The 18,045-nt window shown below is 37.2% G+C and overlaps 2 protein-coding genes across 5 annotated transcripts in view; one reads left to right on the top strand and one right to left on the bottom strand.

Moving 5' to 3' along the window:
• The window catches only part of RSPH14 (radial spoke head 14 homolog), a 77,994-nt gene that overhangs the window by 36,892 nt on the left and 23,057 nt on the right, over positions 1 to 18,045 (bottom strand). The window lies entirely within an intron of this gene.
• Positions 1 to 18,045, top strand: part of GNAZ (G protein subunit alpha z) — a 46,415-nt gene that overhangs the window by 14,724 nt on the left and 13,646 nt on the right. For both annotated transcript variants that reach the window (XM_001232444.6, XM_040648134.2), the window contains one exon: positions 4,013 to 5,288. In XM_001232444.6, coding sequence (XP_001232445.1) covers positions 4,566 to 5,288 — 723 coding nt within the window. In that variant the 5' untranslated portion in view covers positions 4,013 to 4,565. The remainder of the gene's footprint in view (positions 1 to 4,012; positions 5,289 to 18,045) is intronic.

Below are 18,045 nucleotides of genomic sequence, written 5' to 3'. Positions count from 1 at the left end.
TTTTTCTCTTTTGTGTGGCTTTTTTTTCACAAGGCTATATTGTCATCTTGTTTCAAATTCCTCCAGCTTTCTTCTGCTATGATAACTAACAACACTTCCTTGTGTTTTAATAAGGTATTGTGTGCAGTAAGGTTGGGCAAGTAATACCAAATTTGCCACCTTATTAATGATCAAATGCAGTGTTTACTAATTTTTTTTTCCAAAGTAATAATCACCTCCTTAAGCTCTCTGAGATTTCTGAAACAGTAATCCCCTTTTCCAGTGGTATGTGAGTCTTAGTTCATGAATAGATCACCTATGAACTACGATAACAGATGACAAAAGCTAAACAACAACTCTAATGAAGCCATAACCTATACTACTGTCATCACCTGAGCTGTGTCCAAACCACTGATACTGGTATTGAGTGGGTACTGCTTTTAGTTTGTTGCTGTGTTACAAATTTCTAAATGAGTCTGATGTTTGTATGTCCCTAAAGCAGCTGCTGTGTGTGTTGTTTCTTCTCTCCCTTGTCTAGCAGCCAGGATTTTCTGCACACCCACTGTTAGACACACTGTACTATTCTTGTAATGTTTCATTCCTTATGGAAGTCTAAAGGTCTGTCTAAAATGACCGTGGTGGGAGATTCTGGTCTTAGTCAAATTACTGTGAAACACAGGAGATCATATGCAGTCACTGACACTACTATTTTCATCAGCACAAGTCAGAACTGTTGTATTTTTGGATCTCTTCAAGATCCAGTCAGTATTATGTACCGGTAGTGTTGGCATTTCACACTAGTATGGGGTTTGAACTCAGTTCAGAAAACAGGTCATGATTACCTACGAAGTGTCAATAGTACTTAGGTATTAATGCTTTATATGATTCACATTTCCTACTTCCTGAAGTAAGCAAGATGTGCATAGTTAAAAGGAAAAATAAAATAACTAATAGTACTCTAATGTGGTCTTGATCATAGCTGAGCTGATGCAAAATTCTATGCTATTAACTAAAGATGACAATCTAGCTTTGTACAAGCAGGGCCTGAATACTTGGCTTATAAAGAATGCACTGTGTTCACTGTAAATTCTTATGTTTCCCAAAGACTTGGATCAAATCTACATGATAAGCTTTGATGGGGTAATGAGCTTAGCTGGTGGATAGTATTGACTAGCATAACTTGTATTTAGATACTGCTGAAGTGTGTTGGATGTTTCCCAGACAATAGACAAAGATGGGATGTTTACACCTACGAATATACAATTGATTTTCTGCAGTGAGATACTATATTTTATCTGGATCTCTGGGCTGAGGCCAGTGGGTTGAAGTTCAACAAGACTATGTGCTGGGTCCTGCACTTTGGCCACAGCAACCCCAAACCTTGAGTACTGTGTTCAGTTTTGGACACTTCACTATAAGAAAGTCATTGAGGCCCTGAAGCGCGTCCAGAGAAGGGCAACAAAACTGATGAGGGGTCTGGAGCACAAGTCTTATGGGGAGCGACTGAGGGAACTGAAATGGTTTGGTCTGGAGAAGAGAAGGCTCAGAAGAGAGCTTATGGCCCTCTACAACTGCCTGAAGGGAGGTTGTGCTGAGGTAGGTTTTGCCTCTTCTTCTGCTTAACTAGTGATACGATTAGAGGGAATTGCCTCAAGTTGCACCAGAGAATGTTCAGACTGGATGTTAGGAAACATGTCTTCTCTGAAAGAGTGCTCAAGCTCTGGAATGGGCTACTCAGGGAGGTGGTTGATTCACTGTCCCTAGAGGTGTTCAAGAAACATTTAGATGTTGTACAAAGGTACATGGTTTAATGGGGAAATATTGATGGTTGGTGGACGTTTGGACTAGATTATCTGGAGGTCTTTTCCAATGCTAGTGATTCTATGATTCTATCTGCTCAGTCTACATACTGATAGGTATAGAAAGACTGCGTGTAATGGCAAATTACTTTCTCTGCGTTTTCCACTATTTCTTTGTGAAATGTCCTTCTATTGTGTATTCCTAGCTGGCAATTCTAATCCATCTTGGTTTTTCTGTATAGTCATGAGAATCAAGAGATGAGAACCTATCAGAACTACCAACAATCTTCCCAGAAGGTATGCTGGAAGCATTTATGGCAAGATGCACATTCATAGTGATCTGGAAATTAGAAGGAGTCACAGGAATGAGTGGCACATTGGAGAACTTCTTAGAATATTTCATAAATTGTTTTCTTGAATGTGTCCAGAGTTCCATTTATCTTTTACAGTAATATAATGCTCTCCTCAATACAGTGGTGCCAATCCTGATCTGTGCTGACTCATCCTGGTAGTCATGAATTTTATCCAGGTCTACAATGGTTCAACTTTATATCTGCCTTAAGCAGGGTTAGAGATAGAAAGGGATTTAAAGATAAATATAGAATCAGTGAAAGTATTTAAGAGTGAGTGGTAGACAGCAAGCTCAACAATCCAAGGCGAATGTCCTGGGAAACTTCAGGAAAAAAATGTAAACCTCATCCACTGAACCTGCAGTCTTTATACCTTTCCCTCTGATGTAAAGGGATCGGTAATGATTGTTCTGTTTGTCATTTTTGGGTAGAGGCTTCGCATTCCTGGATATCTTCATAAATACTAATAAGTAAATAGTAAAAAAGCTAAGATTAAGCACCTGGATCATTCTGTCCCTTTCCTACTAGTGTGGAATCATCCTCTTTGGTATGCATCTTTTGCTTCATCCCATCTATATTGAAAAGCCAGTAACTTCATGCAGGAAAAACTTCAAAAGACTTTCTAGGGTAACATTTAAAGTGGGATTTGAGAGACAGTCTTATTAAAATGCAATGGAAATAGTATTTCCTTAGTAGGTTTTGACCCTTTTGTTAAACCTGCCTCTGAGAATATCTCAGTGGCATGCAGTCGAGTTTGTAAAAAAAAAATAAATAATAATAAAAAAAAGCCCACTGAAGAGACCCTACAGACACAAATACACAGTGAGGTGGGGCCAGCATACAATAAGGAAAGCATTACTTCTGGTGCTCAGTGTGCTCAGAGCTCAGTGAGAGCAGCAAGCCCTTCCTAGAAAAAAAGGCAGGTTGTCACCAATCAGCTGTTAGCAATGTGTTTCCTATTGTGAGAGGTAACTGCTTCCTGCTGTTCCTTCTGCAGAGTTCCAACTAGTAAGCTTAAACCCTCATTTGGGAATGAAAAGTTGCTCTAACAGTAACTGCAAAGATTTCAGACCTTGCTTTGGATAGTATTTACTGTGCTTCTTTTTCATGAAATCTTTGCCTTCTGGTCACTTTTTCCTGCCTCTCCCAGAATTTTTGTAGGAAAAAAATGGAAGAGGCTTAACCAACGGTAGGTTTGCTAGGGAAAAAAGCTTACAAACTTTGTGATAGTATTATATTGCTATTGATGATGCAGGTAGGAGGTTTAACAGTTCCATTCTTGCAAGGGGAAGGAATATGTTGCCATATTCTGCAAATATCAGTAACTTTCTCTCTTTTATAGAATCATGAAGAAAACTTAATCACTTCCTTTTGCTTCCTAATTGAGTTACTTAACTGTTCAGTACAAAGAAAACAGAAAAGATTAAAGAGAACTCAGGAGAACATCTGACTACAACATATTGATATAAATAGAGAGGCTGGGAAAAGTAGTTGTCATTGTTTCATTTTTCTACTTCAGGAAAACCAGTCAGAACAGGACCATGCAGGAAAAGCACTGCCATAAGCTCTTGCTGAGGGAGAAATTGGGACACAGCTCAGCACTGTTTGTTTTCATGTAGGTTTAGATAATAAAACACAGAAGGCTGAAAAGGAGACTTGATTTACTATTGTTCAGAAACCACATTTTCTTAGGTCTGCAATTTTCAGCTGTCCCTACATTATTGCTGGGTTTTGAATTTTTGCTTTTCTTTACATATATTTCTGTCTCTGTTTTCCATTTGAGACAATAAAAGGTTTCAAAGTCTAGAAGAGGAGAAAACAGTGAGTAGTTTACAGCAGGGAAGCAGTCTCTCACTTCATTCATTTCTTTCTCTCGTTTGGCAGGTGGAAAGCACAGACTTACAGAACTGAACTGGATCAGCTGAAGAAGTGAGAGCAGAGAAACAACAAATGCAGCACCACTGAAAAGAGTGTCAACATTATCTAGCAGCATCATCACCACAGCAACCAGAAAATACAGTTAGAAGACGAGGGCTAGAACAGAGAAGGTGAAAGTGCAGCTCCTTACCTTTGGACAGAAGGCAGCAAAATAATTATGCAGAACAGAAAAGAATATTTGATGGATCTAGCCAAACTGTGGCAAAGGGAAGTGTCCCTTCATTAACAGGAATGTGCCACTGTTTATGCACTGTAAAGGGGAGTGCCATGAGATTTACTGAAGAGACTATTTCTGTGGTTGCCTATCTACACATGTTTGCACCCCTGCTGGCAGTGAATTAGGTAGTACAAACCTCTTGGACCAGTAGGTATTGGATTTTTTTTTCCTGTACAAGGTGTATCTGGCACGAGAGCTGATAGACACTGCAGATCTTTCTTAGAGAAACAAGGGAACTGAGACAATCTCCAGCCTTCCCTTTCTGTAACAGCCTGCTATACCATGGGATGTAGGCAAAGCTCTGAGGAGAAAGAGGCAGCGCGGCGGTCCCGTAGGATTGACCGCCACCTGCGCTCTGAAAGCCAGCGCCAACGAAGAGAGATCAAGCTCCTTCTCCTGGGTACCAGCAACTCTGGGAAGAGTACTATTGTAAAGCAGATGAAAATCATTCACAGTGGTGGCTTTAATTTGGAGGCTTGCAAGGAATACAAACCTCTGATTATCTATAATGCAATTGACTCCCTCACACGCATAATTCGGGCTCTAGCTACGCTTAAGATAGAATTTCATAACCCTGACAGAGCATATGATGCTGTGCAGCTCTTTGCCCTGACAGGTCCAGCTGAGAGCAAAGGTGAGATCACCCCTGAGCTTCTGGGAGTCATGAAACGGCTCTGGGCAGATCCAGGTGTGCAGGAGTGTTTCTGCCGCTCCAACGAGTACCACCTGGAGGATAATGCTGCATACTACTTAAACGACCTAGAAAGGATTGCAGCACTGGACTACATCCCTACTGTGGAAGATATTCTGCGTTCTCGGGACATGACCACAGGGATTGTAGAAAATAAGTTCACGTTCAAAGAGCTGACTTTCAAAATGGTGGATGTGGGTGGACAGAGATCTGAACGCAAAAAATGGATCCACTGTTTCGAGGGGGTTACAGCAATAATTTTCTGTGTGGAGCTGAGTGGATATGACTTGAAGCTGTATGAAGATAACCAAACAGTAAGTACATCTGTTCCTTAATCCCCTTTTATTTCTCATCCTTTCCCCCTCATGAGTTTGATCGCTTTCGTTTACTTGGATACTTTTCCCTCACCGTGTTAGATTTTCAAAATGTATTTATTTACTGTTGAGGTGCTTCTCAAGTGGCAGCAGAAATTTGTCAGGTTTATCTGGGTAAATAATTATTCCATATGTCACTAAAAACAGTAGACATCCTGATGTATGGAATAGGTAACTTGGACACTGTGGGCATTGTTTTGCAAATCCTGGGTAACTCTGAATCTAAAACAGCAACGGGTACCAGTTGTTTCCTCCCATTCCCCCCTCCTTTTTTTTCTTCACTGGGATTTTCAATCAAGATTTGGGATAACATAAAATTAGTTTAAAGCAAAAACCCAAATAAGGAACTTCAAAATTTTCTTTGGCTGTTTTTGTTTATGTAGTTGACTTGCCTTATCCAATGAATATCCCTTTTAATGCTATTGTTAGTCCCTGGTTAGCACAGCACACAAATACAGTAACTATGGAAGTATATAAGCACACTTACACATATGCAACTATGTATTTCTAACAACAGTCAATTTTCTTGAGATAACACAGGGTTTTATTTGAAGTTATTTTTTGACAGATGCATAAAATGTAATGCCTAAAACATAGGAGTTTGTGGGTGAGGCTGGGGACAAACAAGGATTCTACCATCTTGTGGTTCCTAAGCATGCTCTGTTTGTTTTGAAAACAGATGCTGTCAGGAAGTATTAAAATCTATACTGTAAAATTACAAAGTTAACTTCAAAATGCTTCTATTTCTCTAATACTCCCTTACTTCTTCAGCTATTTTATACTTAGAAAACTAGTTCACCAAGTATCAGTTTCTAGAACACTCCAGAACACCAGCATCATTGTTTTATGGCAGATGGATTACTTAACCGTTTTTGGGGAAGAAGCCCCCAGGAAGAACATTTTATTTTATTTTTTATTTATTTTTATACAGTGTTTGGGTACTCACAGTATCAGTAAGAAGGAGATCTTTTAACTAGCTGTAGTGATCTGGTTTTGCAGTTCTCTACGGAAGTGGATTAGTAGTCAGCCTTAACATCTATTGCTTATCAGACTTTCTGCCCCTTGTTCATGTGTCGCAGACACATCTGTATTAGACTTTCTTTATGGAGTGTCTTAAGCTTTGTATACTACACACGTGTGAGAGCTATATTATCTGCTCAACATCCTCTGGTGCTTGTGTATGTGTAACCCTACTTTATATGCAACTGTATATCTCCTTTTCCCCTTTTGCTTTAGAATTTCAGTGAACTCTTGAAACTCTCATAACTGACTACCAACTTACACAGGCTTCACTAAAGCTATAATGTGGGGAAACATTTTGAGAGGAAGATGAATTTCCTCCACAGACAGGCTCAGTGGGAGAGCTAAAGTTCTACCTAAGTTATCTGAGTGCAGATTTCACTGTCATGGATTTTCTTCTCTGAGAAGCTATGCTGTCCTGTCATGGAGAGGGGGCCAACCATTACTTTTGTCACTGTTGTTTGCTTTGCACTGGAGTGTGTAGTGTCAACATAGATGCATATCTGACTTTTCAATTAAAACTGCTATTGAGAGCTGCTGTCCTCTTTAAAGATTCAATATCCATGCTCTTGGTTTTGATAATTACTGGAATAACTGCAACAGCTTTAACAAAATGTGAAGGTGTCCCCCAAATTATAGATATAATATATAGCACATGCTATTCACCACATCCCTGAGGAAAGGTGAACTGTATCAGTATTTGGAAAAAATTTCGGTGACTTCTATCTAGTCTGCTATTTGTACAATATTGCTTATCGTGGAATCACAGTACAGACAAAAATATTGCCAAATGACCTAGGGGATTACAGAGCTCTGATGATGAGAGTTTACACTGGCTGAGGTGGGGGAACTGCATGAGATGGACGGGGCTTTAGATTAAAAAAAAAAAAAAAAAAAAAAAGATCCACAGGTGATATTTCTGACATATTTTCCAAAGTTTGTATCGGAAGTTGACAGAAGTCATTGAGATAGGATTGGAAATAGATGCCAGTAATTACTTCCAGAGCCTATGAAAAACACACAAATCAAATAGAAGCATGTATTAACTAAAATTGTAGGACAATACTTCCCTGAAATCTTAATTTTGGTGTTTTTTGTTGTTGTTGTTTGCTTACTTGCTTGCTTGTTTTTACTGATACTTTTCTGTGAAGTCTTGCCTGTTCAATTTTTGGGTTCTGCAAGCCAATTCCTTCAGCCCAAACTAGCATAAAATGAGAAGATCACCGAAGAAAATGCATGCAACCGTTCCTTCACATCCCATGCATTTAGGAAATGGGTTGCTGAATTATCATTGTATACAATCTGTTATAGTTACTGGTACAATTATGAGAAATTATTTCAATTCATTTGTACTTCTAACTCTGTTGTCAGAGCTTTGGGTTGCCAGTTTTTGGTTGCTAACGTAGTTTTTCAGAAAGATTTTTTTTTCTTATTAAAAGGGAACTAAGTGATAAGTTTGAGAAGCAATTATACTTAGTTTGAACCAAGACTACAAAATAGTTTCCAGAAATAATCCTTTTGTTTTACAAGTTTCCCTTATATGGTTGAATAGCTTTTGCTTGCCCTTTTTATGATTCTTCAAGGAAAAAGGTGTTATTGCCAAGAACATTAACCTAAGCTAAATTTTGATCAAATGCTTCCATTTTACTGCAAATGGAATACTCATTATGAAACACAAGTTAACATTCTATAGACCAACTTATCAAAGCAAATGTTTGCACCTATGAATAAATTTAGAATAGAAAATAGAAACACTTTAACAAATAGAAGTTATGCCGCAGAAGAAAAATAGTCTGTTCCAGATTTAAGATAAATAACTAACCCACTCCTGTTGGTAAGAAAATAAGCTACTATAGAAACACCTGAAGATATAATGTTGTTTTTTCCCCTCAATTTCTGAAGCTCATGATTCAGAATTGCAGGCAAAGTCCCCTGGTTTGCCAACACTTTAAGACATACTCCTCCATAACAAAAGCATTCATTACAATCCACTTGATGAATTTGGGTTGGGAAGGGGAAAACTGGGGGATAATTTCTGCATTGATGTGAAACTCTTCATAATTAAACGTATTCTAGATGCAGTACCTAGAGTTAGTATCTGCAGCTATTTGACATGGGATATAAATAACTGTGAGCCTAAACTCTATATGATGTTATGTCTCTAGAAAAACTGGTAAATAATGCTTCTGAATTTGAAAGTGAGAACTCAAATCTTGCATTTGGATGGTCAATTTGATCTTTCTATAGGTCAAATAGTCTGTTTTGTATGTTCAGTTTTGAGTGTTTAACTGCAAGTATCTGAACATTCTGGCAAGTCTGTGTTTCATGACGGTAAGTAAAAGTTACCATCATTAATTTAAACATTAAACAGGATTATGTAATACTTATAATTCATTTTGCAGGGAAAAAACAAAATCTGTCAGCACTGTGATGTAGTAACTTTTCTGAGGGAGAAATTCAGTGTCTCTCTGATATGGAAAACTTTACATACTTCTGTTCTAAGGTCTGCTATTCAAACATCTATGAAATAAGTGTTTTGGGAAAAAAAAATAGAGCATTTTCAGTTGAGTGGAGGATTGAAACTATTCTCTTATCTCTAACTGTCTTGATTTTGTCATTGTTTATATAACAGAGCGTGTCTGTCTGCCTTGAAGTGTGCCTGTGATGTTGCCTTGCTGGTATCTGTTCAGATTTCTAAGCCTTAGTAACTTGTGCTTTGCAGAGAGAGTACTGCAGTCACTCTCAAGTTCACATTCTGCTCATCAATGCTGCAATTTGTTTATATCTGTGAGTAGCAAGACTGAAAAACTCTTATTCTGGAAGAAATGTGCCGGAGTTAAACTTTATACTCCCTGGAGACAAATGAGAGATGAGCAAGACAGACTTTTTTTTTTCCTGGGGCTTTTGCACTTTGGTCTTTTTCCCACTACACTTCATTCTGAGTAATATCACTTGCAGAGACAAAGTCACCTGAGCTAACACTGTGTAGATCTGGCCAAACCAGTATTTTGGCTTCTCTGTTCAAAATACGTAGTATTGACTTGCTTATTAAAGAGCAAACAGTTTTTACTCATTAAAGTGAAAAAAGAACTCTTCATTTCTTTCCTACACCTTAGGCATTTTCTTCCATCACTGTGTAACAGTATTTTCTGCTTATATAGGATTATCTGCAAATGTGATCTGTGTATGTTTTAATTTCTGCAATTTTATATGTGCTTTTCTGCTAGCACAGAGTAGTTTTCTGTTTCCATGTACATACCTAATATGACTCAACTAGGTAACAGCTGTCTCTTTTTTTTGACATGGTTGCAAAATTGGTTTGTATCATACCTCTGGAATACTATTAATTTTATTATAAAATTATTATTCCTGACCAGCACTCTGAGAAGTTTGCCTTAGGTTTTTATATGTCCACACCAATCCCTTCTCTGTTATATCAAACAAATTAGTTGTCTTAACTTCCAAGATCCTTAACAGCTGATTGACCTTTTTCATCTTTTATTGAATGTAAAATGTCACTTCTGGCATTGATAATGTTAGCCTCCATGATGTGCTTGTTAAATTTTCAAATGTTCATCTTTTTACTTTTACACTTACTGAATTCTGTGCTTAGAGATTAACAGGAAACTCCTCCCAAGTGTCACATCTTTACTCAAACTTTTTAAGTTAATGTAGTATTGGAGAGCATTACATGATCTGTACTCTTGCGTTACTACTCCTGTCTCTCACCATAAAAGTATTGCAGTTTCTTTGCAAGTGTCCCTGTATGTCTACCTGTGCACTTAGTTTTGTTTCATACCTGCTACACGCTCTGGATAATTTTCAAGTTTCTTATGCATAGCTGCAACAGCATGCTAAACAACTAGCGTTTACTCCAAGATGTCGATACAAAGTAAATAATGAAATGAGTAAAATATGAACATAGGGCTGAATTAATGAGGTATCTCAAAGAGATTCACATGATACTTGTTTATAATTTACTTACTGTTCTGTCTCTAAAAATGGCAGTAGTTAGATATATATTTTAAATATTGATGTTAAAACTGCTAGCATGTAGCTTATGGTTTAGTTAATTTTTATTCCCGTTCTTACAGTCACTGCAAGTGAATGAAAAAATAAAAAATTAGCCACTTTTGAGTTTGTTTTTACTGTAGCAAAATAGTTTTTACTATAGCAAATGAAAATGCAGATGAAAGACAACAAAATAACAAACGAAACAGACTCCATTAAGCCCAGTGCAAAACTAATCTTTGGAGCCATCAAGGAACCTCTCAATTATCTAGTTATAATTTGTTTGGAAGGCCCTATGTCATATGCAAATGATTTGAATTTTGAATAGGCTGAGGGGAAACTGTGATACAGGCCATGTGTAACTTTACTAGCACCTTTTATTATCAGTGGTAAAAATCCATGTTGTCAAATACTGATTTAGGTGAAACATCTTTCCAACAAACTAAGTTTTCTGGGAATCTTAGAAAAAGATTGACCAAAACTGTGCAGGTGTTCTTGCTTTTGTAACACCTTTCCATTTCAAGATGTTTCTGAGTGAATTTTGTGTGGGAGCAAAGCCTAGATGACTTCAGATTTAATATGTGTAATCTCTTAGCATTGCAAATTGAATTTTAGCCTTAACCTTTTTTCAGTTTAGAAAGTAATGTATATTTTCCCTGGTAAAAGTTTACGTTTACAGAGAGGTATTCAAGGCTTATGTCCAAGCATGTATGTTCTAAAATATGTAAATATCAGTAAAATGCTGAAAATGTGTGAAAGAATAATTGCTTAAGATGGAATTTACAATGCTTTTCACTGTGTGTTATTGTGAGTTTATTTTCAGTTATATTATTCACCATAATTATATGCTTCTGATGTAGTTATCTACATAATGGAGCATACAGGACACAATACTCCTGAATATCCTAGGAGGTTCAAGCTCAGAATCATCTTTAGGAGGAGGGCTGTGGATATTGTTTGATAAACAGACAGAAGTTACATGAAACTCAGTTGTTCTGTAACAATACCAACCCCCAAACTATAAGAAAGGCAAAATCCCTGAACTCATTCCAGTAATGCCCATCAGTCTGGAAAGTAGGTAGGTCTTTCTAACAAGAGGGTTAACCTAGCCATTGAAGCAGTGTGTATGAACAGGTGACATCTGTCTAGCACCTAAAGAACTGAAATGGGTCAGCAGCAAAGCCATTGCCTCTGTGTGGGAGAAAGCACCTGTTATCCGTATCTGTTTCATGGACAGAGACATTGATTGTATAAACTCAGTAGCATCTTATTGATAAGGACTCAATTTGTGAAGGAAAGGAACTGAATTCAGCCTCACTCAAGGAGATTGGAAGGTCAAGTTCCTCTTTGAAAAGACATTCCTTCACTTACTAAAACTATCTGCTTTGGAAGGTGGTAACAAAGCAACTTGTAAAATAGTTGACAAGCTTTAGAAAATTTTCTGAAAATTTTCTGGCGTGAGAAAAGAAAATAGGAAATGGAGTTGAATATTGAAAACCCTACAGGGTTTGACAAGATTAGTAACAGTAAAGTTAAGTGATAGAGAAAAGAAGATAATGTATGAAATCTATAAATACTAAATGACTATTCTTTGGAAAGCATAATGACCTGGTTTCAGCTGGGATGGAGTTAATTTTCTTCCTAGTAGCTGGTACGGTGCTGTGTTTTTGATTTAGGATGAGAATAACACTGATAACGATGTTTCAGTTATTGCAGAGCAATGCTTACACTGAGTCAAGGATGCTTCTCATGTTGCCTTGCAAGTGAGGAGGCTTGTGGTGCACAAGAAGCTGGGAGGGGACAGAACCAAGACAGTTTACCCAGGCTGGCCAAAGGGATATCCCATACGACATTGTGTCATGCTAAACAATGAATCTGGGGAAGTTGGTCAGGGAGGCTGATGCTGCTCGGGGACTGGCTGGGCATTGGTCATTGGGTGGTGAGAAACTGAATTGTACATTGCTTATCTTGTATATATTATTGTCATTATTATTACAATTTTTATTATTATTGCTATTGTTAGAATCATAGAATCACCAAGGTTGGAAAAGACCTGCAGGATCACCCAGTCCAACCATCCACCCATCACCAATATTTCTCATTAAACCATGTCCCTCAGCACAACGTCCAAACGTTCCTTGAACACCTCCAGGGTTGGTGACTCCACCACCTCTCTGGGCAGCCCACTCCAGTGCCTGACCACTCTGTCAGAGAAGCAGTATTTCCTACCGTCCAGCCTGAATCTTCCCTGGCGCAGCTTGAAGCCATTCTCTCTAGTCCTATTACTAGTTACGTGAGAGAAGAGGCTGACCCCCAGCTCACTACAACCTCCCTTCAGGTAGTTATAGAGAGCAGCAATAAGGTCTCCCCTAAGCCTCCTCTTCTCTAGACTGAACAATCCCAGCTCCTTCAGCCACTCTTCATAAGGCCTGTGCTCCAGACCCCTCACCAGCTTTGCTGCCCTCCTCTGGACACGCTCCAGGGCCTCCGTGTCTTTCTTACAGTGAGGGGCCCAAAACTGGACACAGTACTCGAGGTGAGCCTCACCAGTGCTGAATACAGGGGGACAATTACTTTCCTGTTCCTACTGGCAATACTGTTTCTGATGTAAGTCAGGATGATCTTTTTCTTTTCTGTCCTACTTTAATGATTTCATCTCAGGCCACAGGATTTATGTTTTTATCGATTTCTTATCCCATTCCACTAGGGGGAGTGACTGAACGGCTGTGTGGTGTGCTTAGCCGCCTTACCAGGTTAAACCACAGCACATTACAAGGTGAATAGCAAATAATCATCATGGAGATATTACTACTAACATAACATGGAGATATTACTACTAACATAACATTACTTATAAGCACGTTTTAAAATAGTTTTTGTGAATAACTTTTGTTACTAGTCTGCTGCATAGGACAAAAACTGGGATAAACTAGTAACATAGACAACACAAACACGAGGGGAAAAAAAACAAACAGCAAAACATAGTTTCTGGGGGAATTAATTCAGATGCTGAATGTATTTTAGTTTGCAAAAAGGATTTTTGATAAAGTCTTTATGAGAGAAATGAGGCTGTTGCAGCTTTCCCTTGCCACAACAGGGAAGGTTTTTCCTGAGTGACTAACCAATTAAAGGTGGGAGGAGAAGAGTTTGATGGATTATTCCTTCAGTGGAGTACAGCAGAGGAGCAGAACACACTCAGCAGCTTACAGTGATTAATATATTTCTAAATGATATGGAAAAGCTGCTGTTCAGTCTGACCTACTACTGATATTTTTGGTGGTATTTTTAATGACGTTTATTCTTCTACACTATGCTTTAATAAGAAATTTTCTTTGTTTTCCTGCTGGAAGACTAAATCCTTCGATAGACTTCTGTATTATTATCATCTCAGGTGATGGTGTCGTACATAATGAATGGTTTGTTTCTCTGCACCCACTTCTCTGGTTTTTATCATTGTTTTGGATCTTAATATGGAAGCATGAGTGTAGTCATGGCACACAGACTCCTGGAGTTACACGTAGAAATCTATTTAATACTTTTAAGAAATATCTAGCTTGATTTTATTTTCTGGTGAGAAGAACAATATAAATGTTTATAAAACAAATAATCTGAATTTTCACACAGTATAGTGCAGCATTACAGAGCTTGCTGCCTGAGTATGTCAGGGTACAAAACTGCACAAGTTTAAGTAGCAATACAAAAGTATATCAAGGCCTGCTAAAGGTCATGATAAGGCTTTTGACTTGAAAGTTCAGTTCGCAGTTCAGATCTTGAGAAGCTGGATTTAAATACTAGGAAATTATTTCCTCTGGATTTGATAGAATCCCACCACAAATCATCTATTATTCTTAAAATATGAGATACTGGATTAAAGAGATCTTTGTCATTGGGTGACAGTTCCTTGCTCTCTTATAACAAGAAATGGATGAGATAGAATATCCATGTGCTATGGGTGTTTTTTTGTTTGGTTAGTTGGTTTGGGTTTGGTTTGGGTTTTGTTTTTTTTTTTTGCTATGTGCTGCCAAGACCTGAGCATGATTCTTGGGATGTAGATTTGAGCATCAAAATGCAATTTTTTTAAAAGCTATTAATAGGCTCATTTGAATTTTAAACCTGTCAGCCAATGACAGTGTCCCATGATTATACTTCAAAATTAGCAGACGATGAATAACTCCTCCAATTAATTCCATGAGAACTACTGTCACTAATGTTTTAACTATTTGATCTTGATATCATCCTTTCTTTCCATTATCAAACAGACTGAAAAAACCTACTTTCAAAATACATAGTCCAGTCAGGTGTGCTTTTTTTTTTATTATTTGCTGATTGCTCATATTGTAATTGACAAAGAGGAATTAACCCCCAAATAATTGATAATAGTTTAACAGTATTTAGCATAAAATCTAGATAACAGAAGTAGCCTCCCTAGAAGCAAGAATCCATCATGCCATCTCTCTGTTCTGGGGAAAAGGCTTGTGACTAAACTCATTTTATATAAAAACATGATATGTCATAGGTATACCACATTTACTTCAGGACAGCCTGGCTCTGAGCATTTTTTTTTTCCCAAAACCTCTCCATTTCAACAACCTAATGTTCTCTTCTTTTGCTGTTTCCCTGGCAACATGGCATGGCAAAGTGTCATATCAGTTGACAATGAGCTTTGCTTCAGCTGTGTCCTTCCAAAGCTAGCAGTGCTTCCAGCAAGCTGAGCTTTCTCACTGCAACTGTGTAATGAGCACTTCTTTCTGTTATTGTTTGCCAGAACCGGTTGGTATTCCATTGCCATAAATGATTATGCAGTAGTTGATAATATTGGGTAGGGATGTCATTGCACTTATCAGAGTACGCTAAATTTTATAATGCCTTTTATTACCAGGTGTGGTCCATCCAATAGCATGAATTCTGGCATTGACACAGAAGGTGGATCTAACAGCAGTTTGCTCTGCACGTTTACTGCTCTTCATAGACCTAATGGAAGTAGTAATTAGAAATCTAAAGCCAAACTAAACCACAAAAAGAAACCTCACTACAGCATATGTGGAATAAGGAAAATAATATTAACTGGATCCTAAAAAATGTGGGAGGATAGTAAAGAAGATAAAGGTGTGGAAAAAATAATCCAAGGCTGACAACACTAAATGCAACATGGCTGTGTCTGAAGTATCCTGGAAACAGTGTGCTGCATAGCATCTGGCTTGCTTTTGCTATACAGAAATCCAGACTGAGACTTAAAGCATTTAAAAATGTTTGTTTTGTTTATAAAAGATAAAATTAAAATAAATTGCTCAATACCCATTAGTATATAAGTATGTGAAGAATCAAAAAATATTCAATAAAAATAAGAATATAAAGCTAAAGGATTGGTCAGATAAATTTCAAATTGAAATAGCAGTTCTTTCTATTTTTTCTCATAGAGGAGTCCAGTAAGTTCCAGATCTGTGTAAGACAAGCAGTAGCAAAGAAGAAAATTGAAGAGTAGATGACTCAGATGAGTATTTTGATTTGTCAACTGTTAGAGCAGGGGAAGTCATCCTACATCACTAAGGCGTGCTATAAGATTTCTTAAGTACCTATCTGGGAAATAAAAATAGGAATGTTACACTGTTGTATTTACAAGGAAGACATCACAAAGCTCTTTATCTGCATTTGACTGGATACTAGATTTTATGATCTATTTGTGGCATTAAGTAAGAAATAATATTCCCTGCCACTTTATTTTTCTTCTGTGTAAGTCAGAGAACAGGCCAATAGGATAGGAATAATTTCTTTTCTAAATGGAATTCCTTTATAGACTAGAATCATAAAATTATCTGTGACAAAACTTAGGTTCACAGTCAGCTTCCGTTATACGCTTTTCTGGCATGAAAAATCAGGGATACATGGTAGGACATGGCTAACTTTAATTCTTACTCTTATTCCTGCCTTCTCATTTCAGTAATTATTAGCAATTGCTTTTTGACACTCTTTTTTACGTCATAAAGTTTATGACAGTGAATTATTCATTATCTTAGAAGATGTTAGAACAGCGATTGAAAGATAAGGAATGAAAAGCTTGTGCTTGATAGAAATATAAGTAAAATAGAAATTGTAGGAAATATTGAACTTCATAAATGCCCAAAGGAAATACTAGAAAAAATTACTATAATTTAAGTCTATAATTTAATTTGTACAAATAAATTAGAAAAGTGTAAGAAAGAATGGTGTAGTAAATTCTTCTGCAAATCTACAGTTAAATGATGAAAATCATTTTTCTTATACCATTGCATGTATTTTAATATTGGAGGGCTTTGTTTCACTGGGGAATAAAGGAAATGCTTTAGAATTCTAGCTGATCGGGTTGTACAAGTTGATTTCATTTTAATAACAATATTTTTCAAATAAAAATGTGAATGAGAATATTATTATCACTGATTTTAATGTGAGCAAAGCCAGGTTCTGGATATTAATTGTTTACTTTGCATTCATAGAATCATAGAATCGCTAAGGTTGGAAAAGACCCACAGGATCATCCAGTCCAACCATTCGCCCTTCACCAATGGTTCCCGCTAAACCACGTCCCTCAACACAACATCTAAACGCTCTTTCTTCTTGAAATTCTTGAAATTAATACTTCTGTACTTCTGTGCTCTTTGCATTCAGCATTTGCTGTGAGGAAATTGGCAATTGTTATTAGTACTCATTTTCTTTCCTAAGCCAGCACATTTTCAATTGTTTCTTTCATTGCTACATAGACCTTAGATGATACAGTGTTGGGAGTCTTTATTTTCTGATTCATAAAGTTGACTTTCTTATTTAGGAATAGTTATATACATTGACCAAATGAATAGGAACAATATAATACAGAAGTTCTGGCACAGTATAAGAGGGTGCAGAGAAGGAGAAATTGAAGTGCCACGTAATTCTACATGAAACACTGGAGCTGTTGGCTATAAACATATTTTCAAAGAGAATAGATAGCCTAAATGCAAGACTATTACGCTCAGAGAGCAGAACAGACAGTTTCACAGCAAAGAACGCTGAAAAGGGCCTATCAGTTTAGGAAGTTACAATGTGATCATTTCTATTTGGACAACTATCTATATTTGGTGATGTGCACATTATTTCCTCCATCCCCTCTTTTATTTCTTGTGTTCTTCTTAATCATTTTCCATTGCACAGTTTAATTATGCATAGCTTATTGAATTTACGAAAAGTACACAACAAACTTCTACAACCTTCAGTTTCAGTGCAATTTCTAGGTAGACTAAGTTTACCTTAAATCTTTTAAGATTCTAGGGCATACTTATTATGAAACATTCAGTGATTTCAAAACAGCTTGATGGATGCTTTTTTTTTGTTCTTCTGTTTCCCTGTTATGAAGACAATCTTCCTCTGAACAATGGGGGAAATTTAGCGGTTGTCTAAAAATACAAGTTGGAAACCAAAGAGTTTTTCTAGGAAATAGGTTTTAGAAATAAAGATATAATAATTGGACTGTTCTTTAAAATAAAGATGTAAAGAGGTATCTCTGCCATTTTCCCTACACAGGTGACAATTAGAGCATGTGGTACCCCTAATGACACTAGAGGTTAGAGTTTATGTAAATAAATTACCGTCTTTTGTAAGTAGCTGTGTAATGCAACTGACATCTAGAAATGCACCTTCCAGGATGAGCAATCTAGCT

The sequence above is a fragment of the Gallus gallus genome, chromosome 15 (assembly GCF_016699485.2).
Source record: "Gallus gallus isolate bGalGal1 chromosome 15, bGalGal1.mat.broiler.GRCg7b, whole genome shotgun sequence".
Lineage (NCBI taxonomy): Eukaryota > Metazoa > Chordata > Aves > Galliformes > Phasianidae > Gallus > Gallus gallus.
This window is presented reverse-complemented; position numbering and strand designations above follow the sequence as displayed.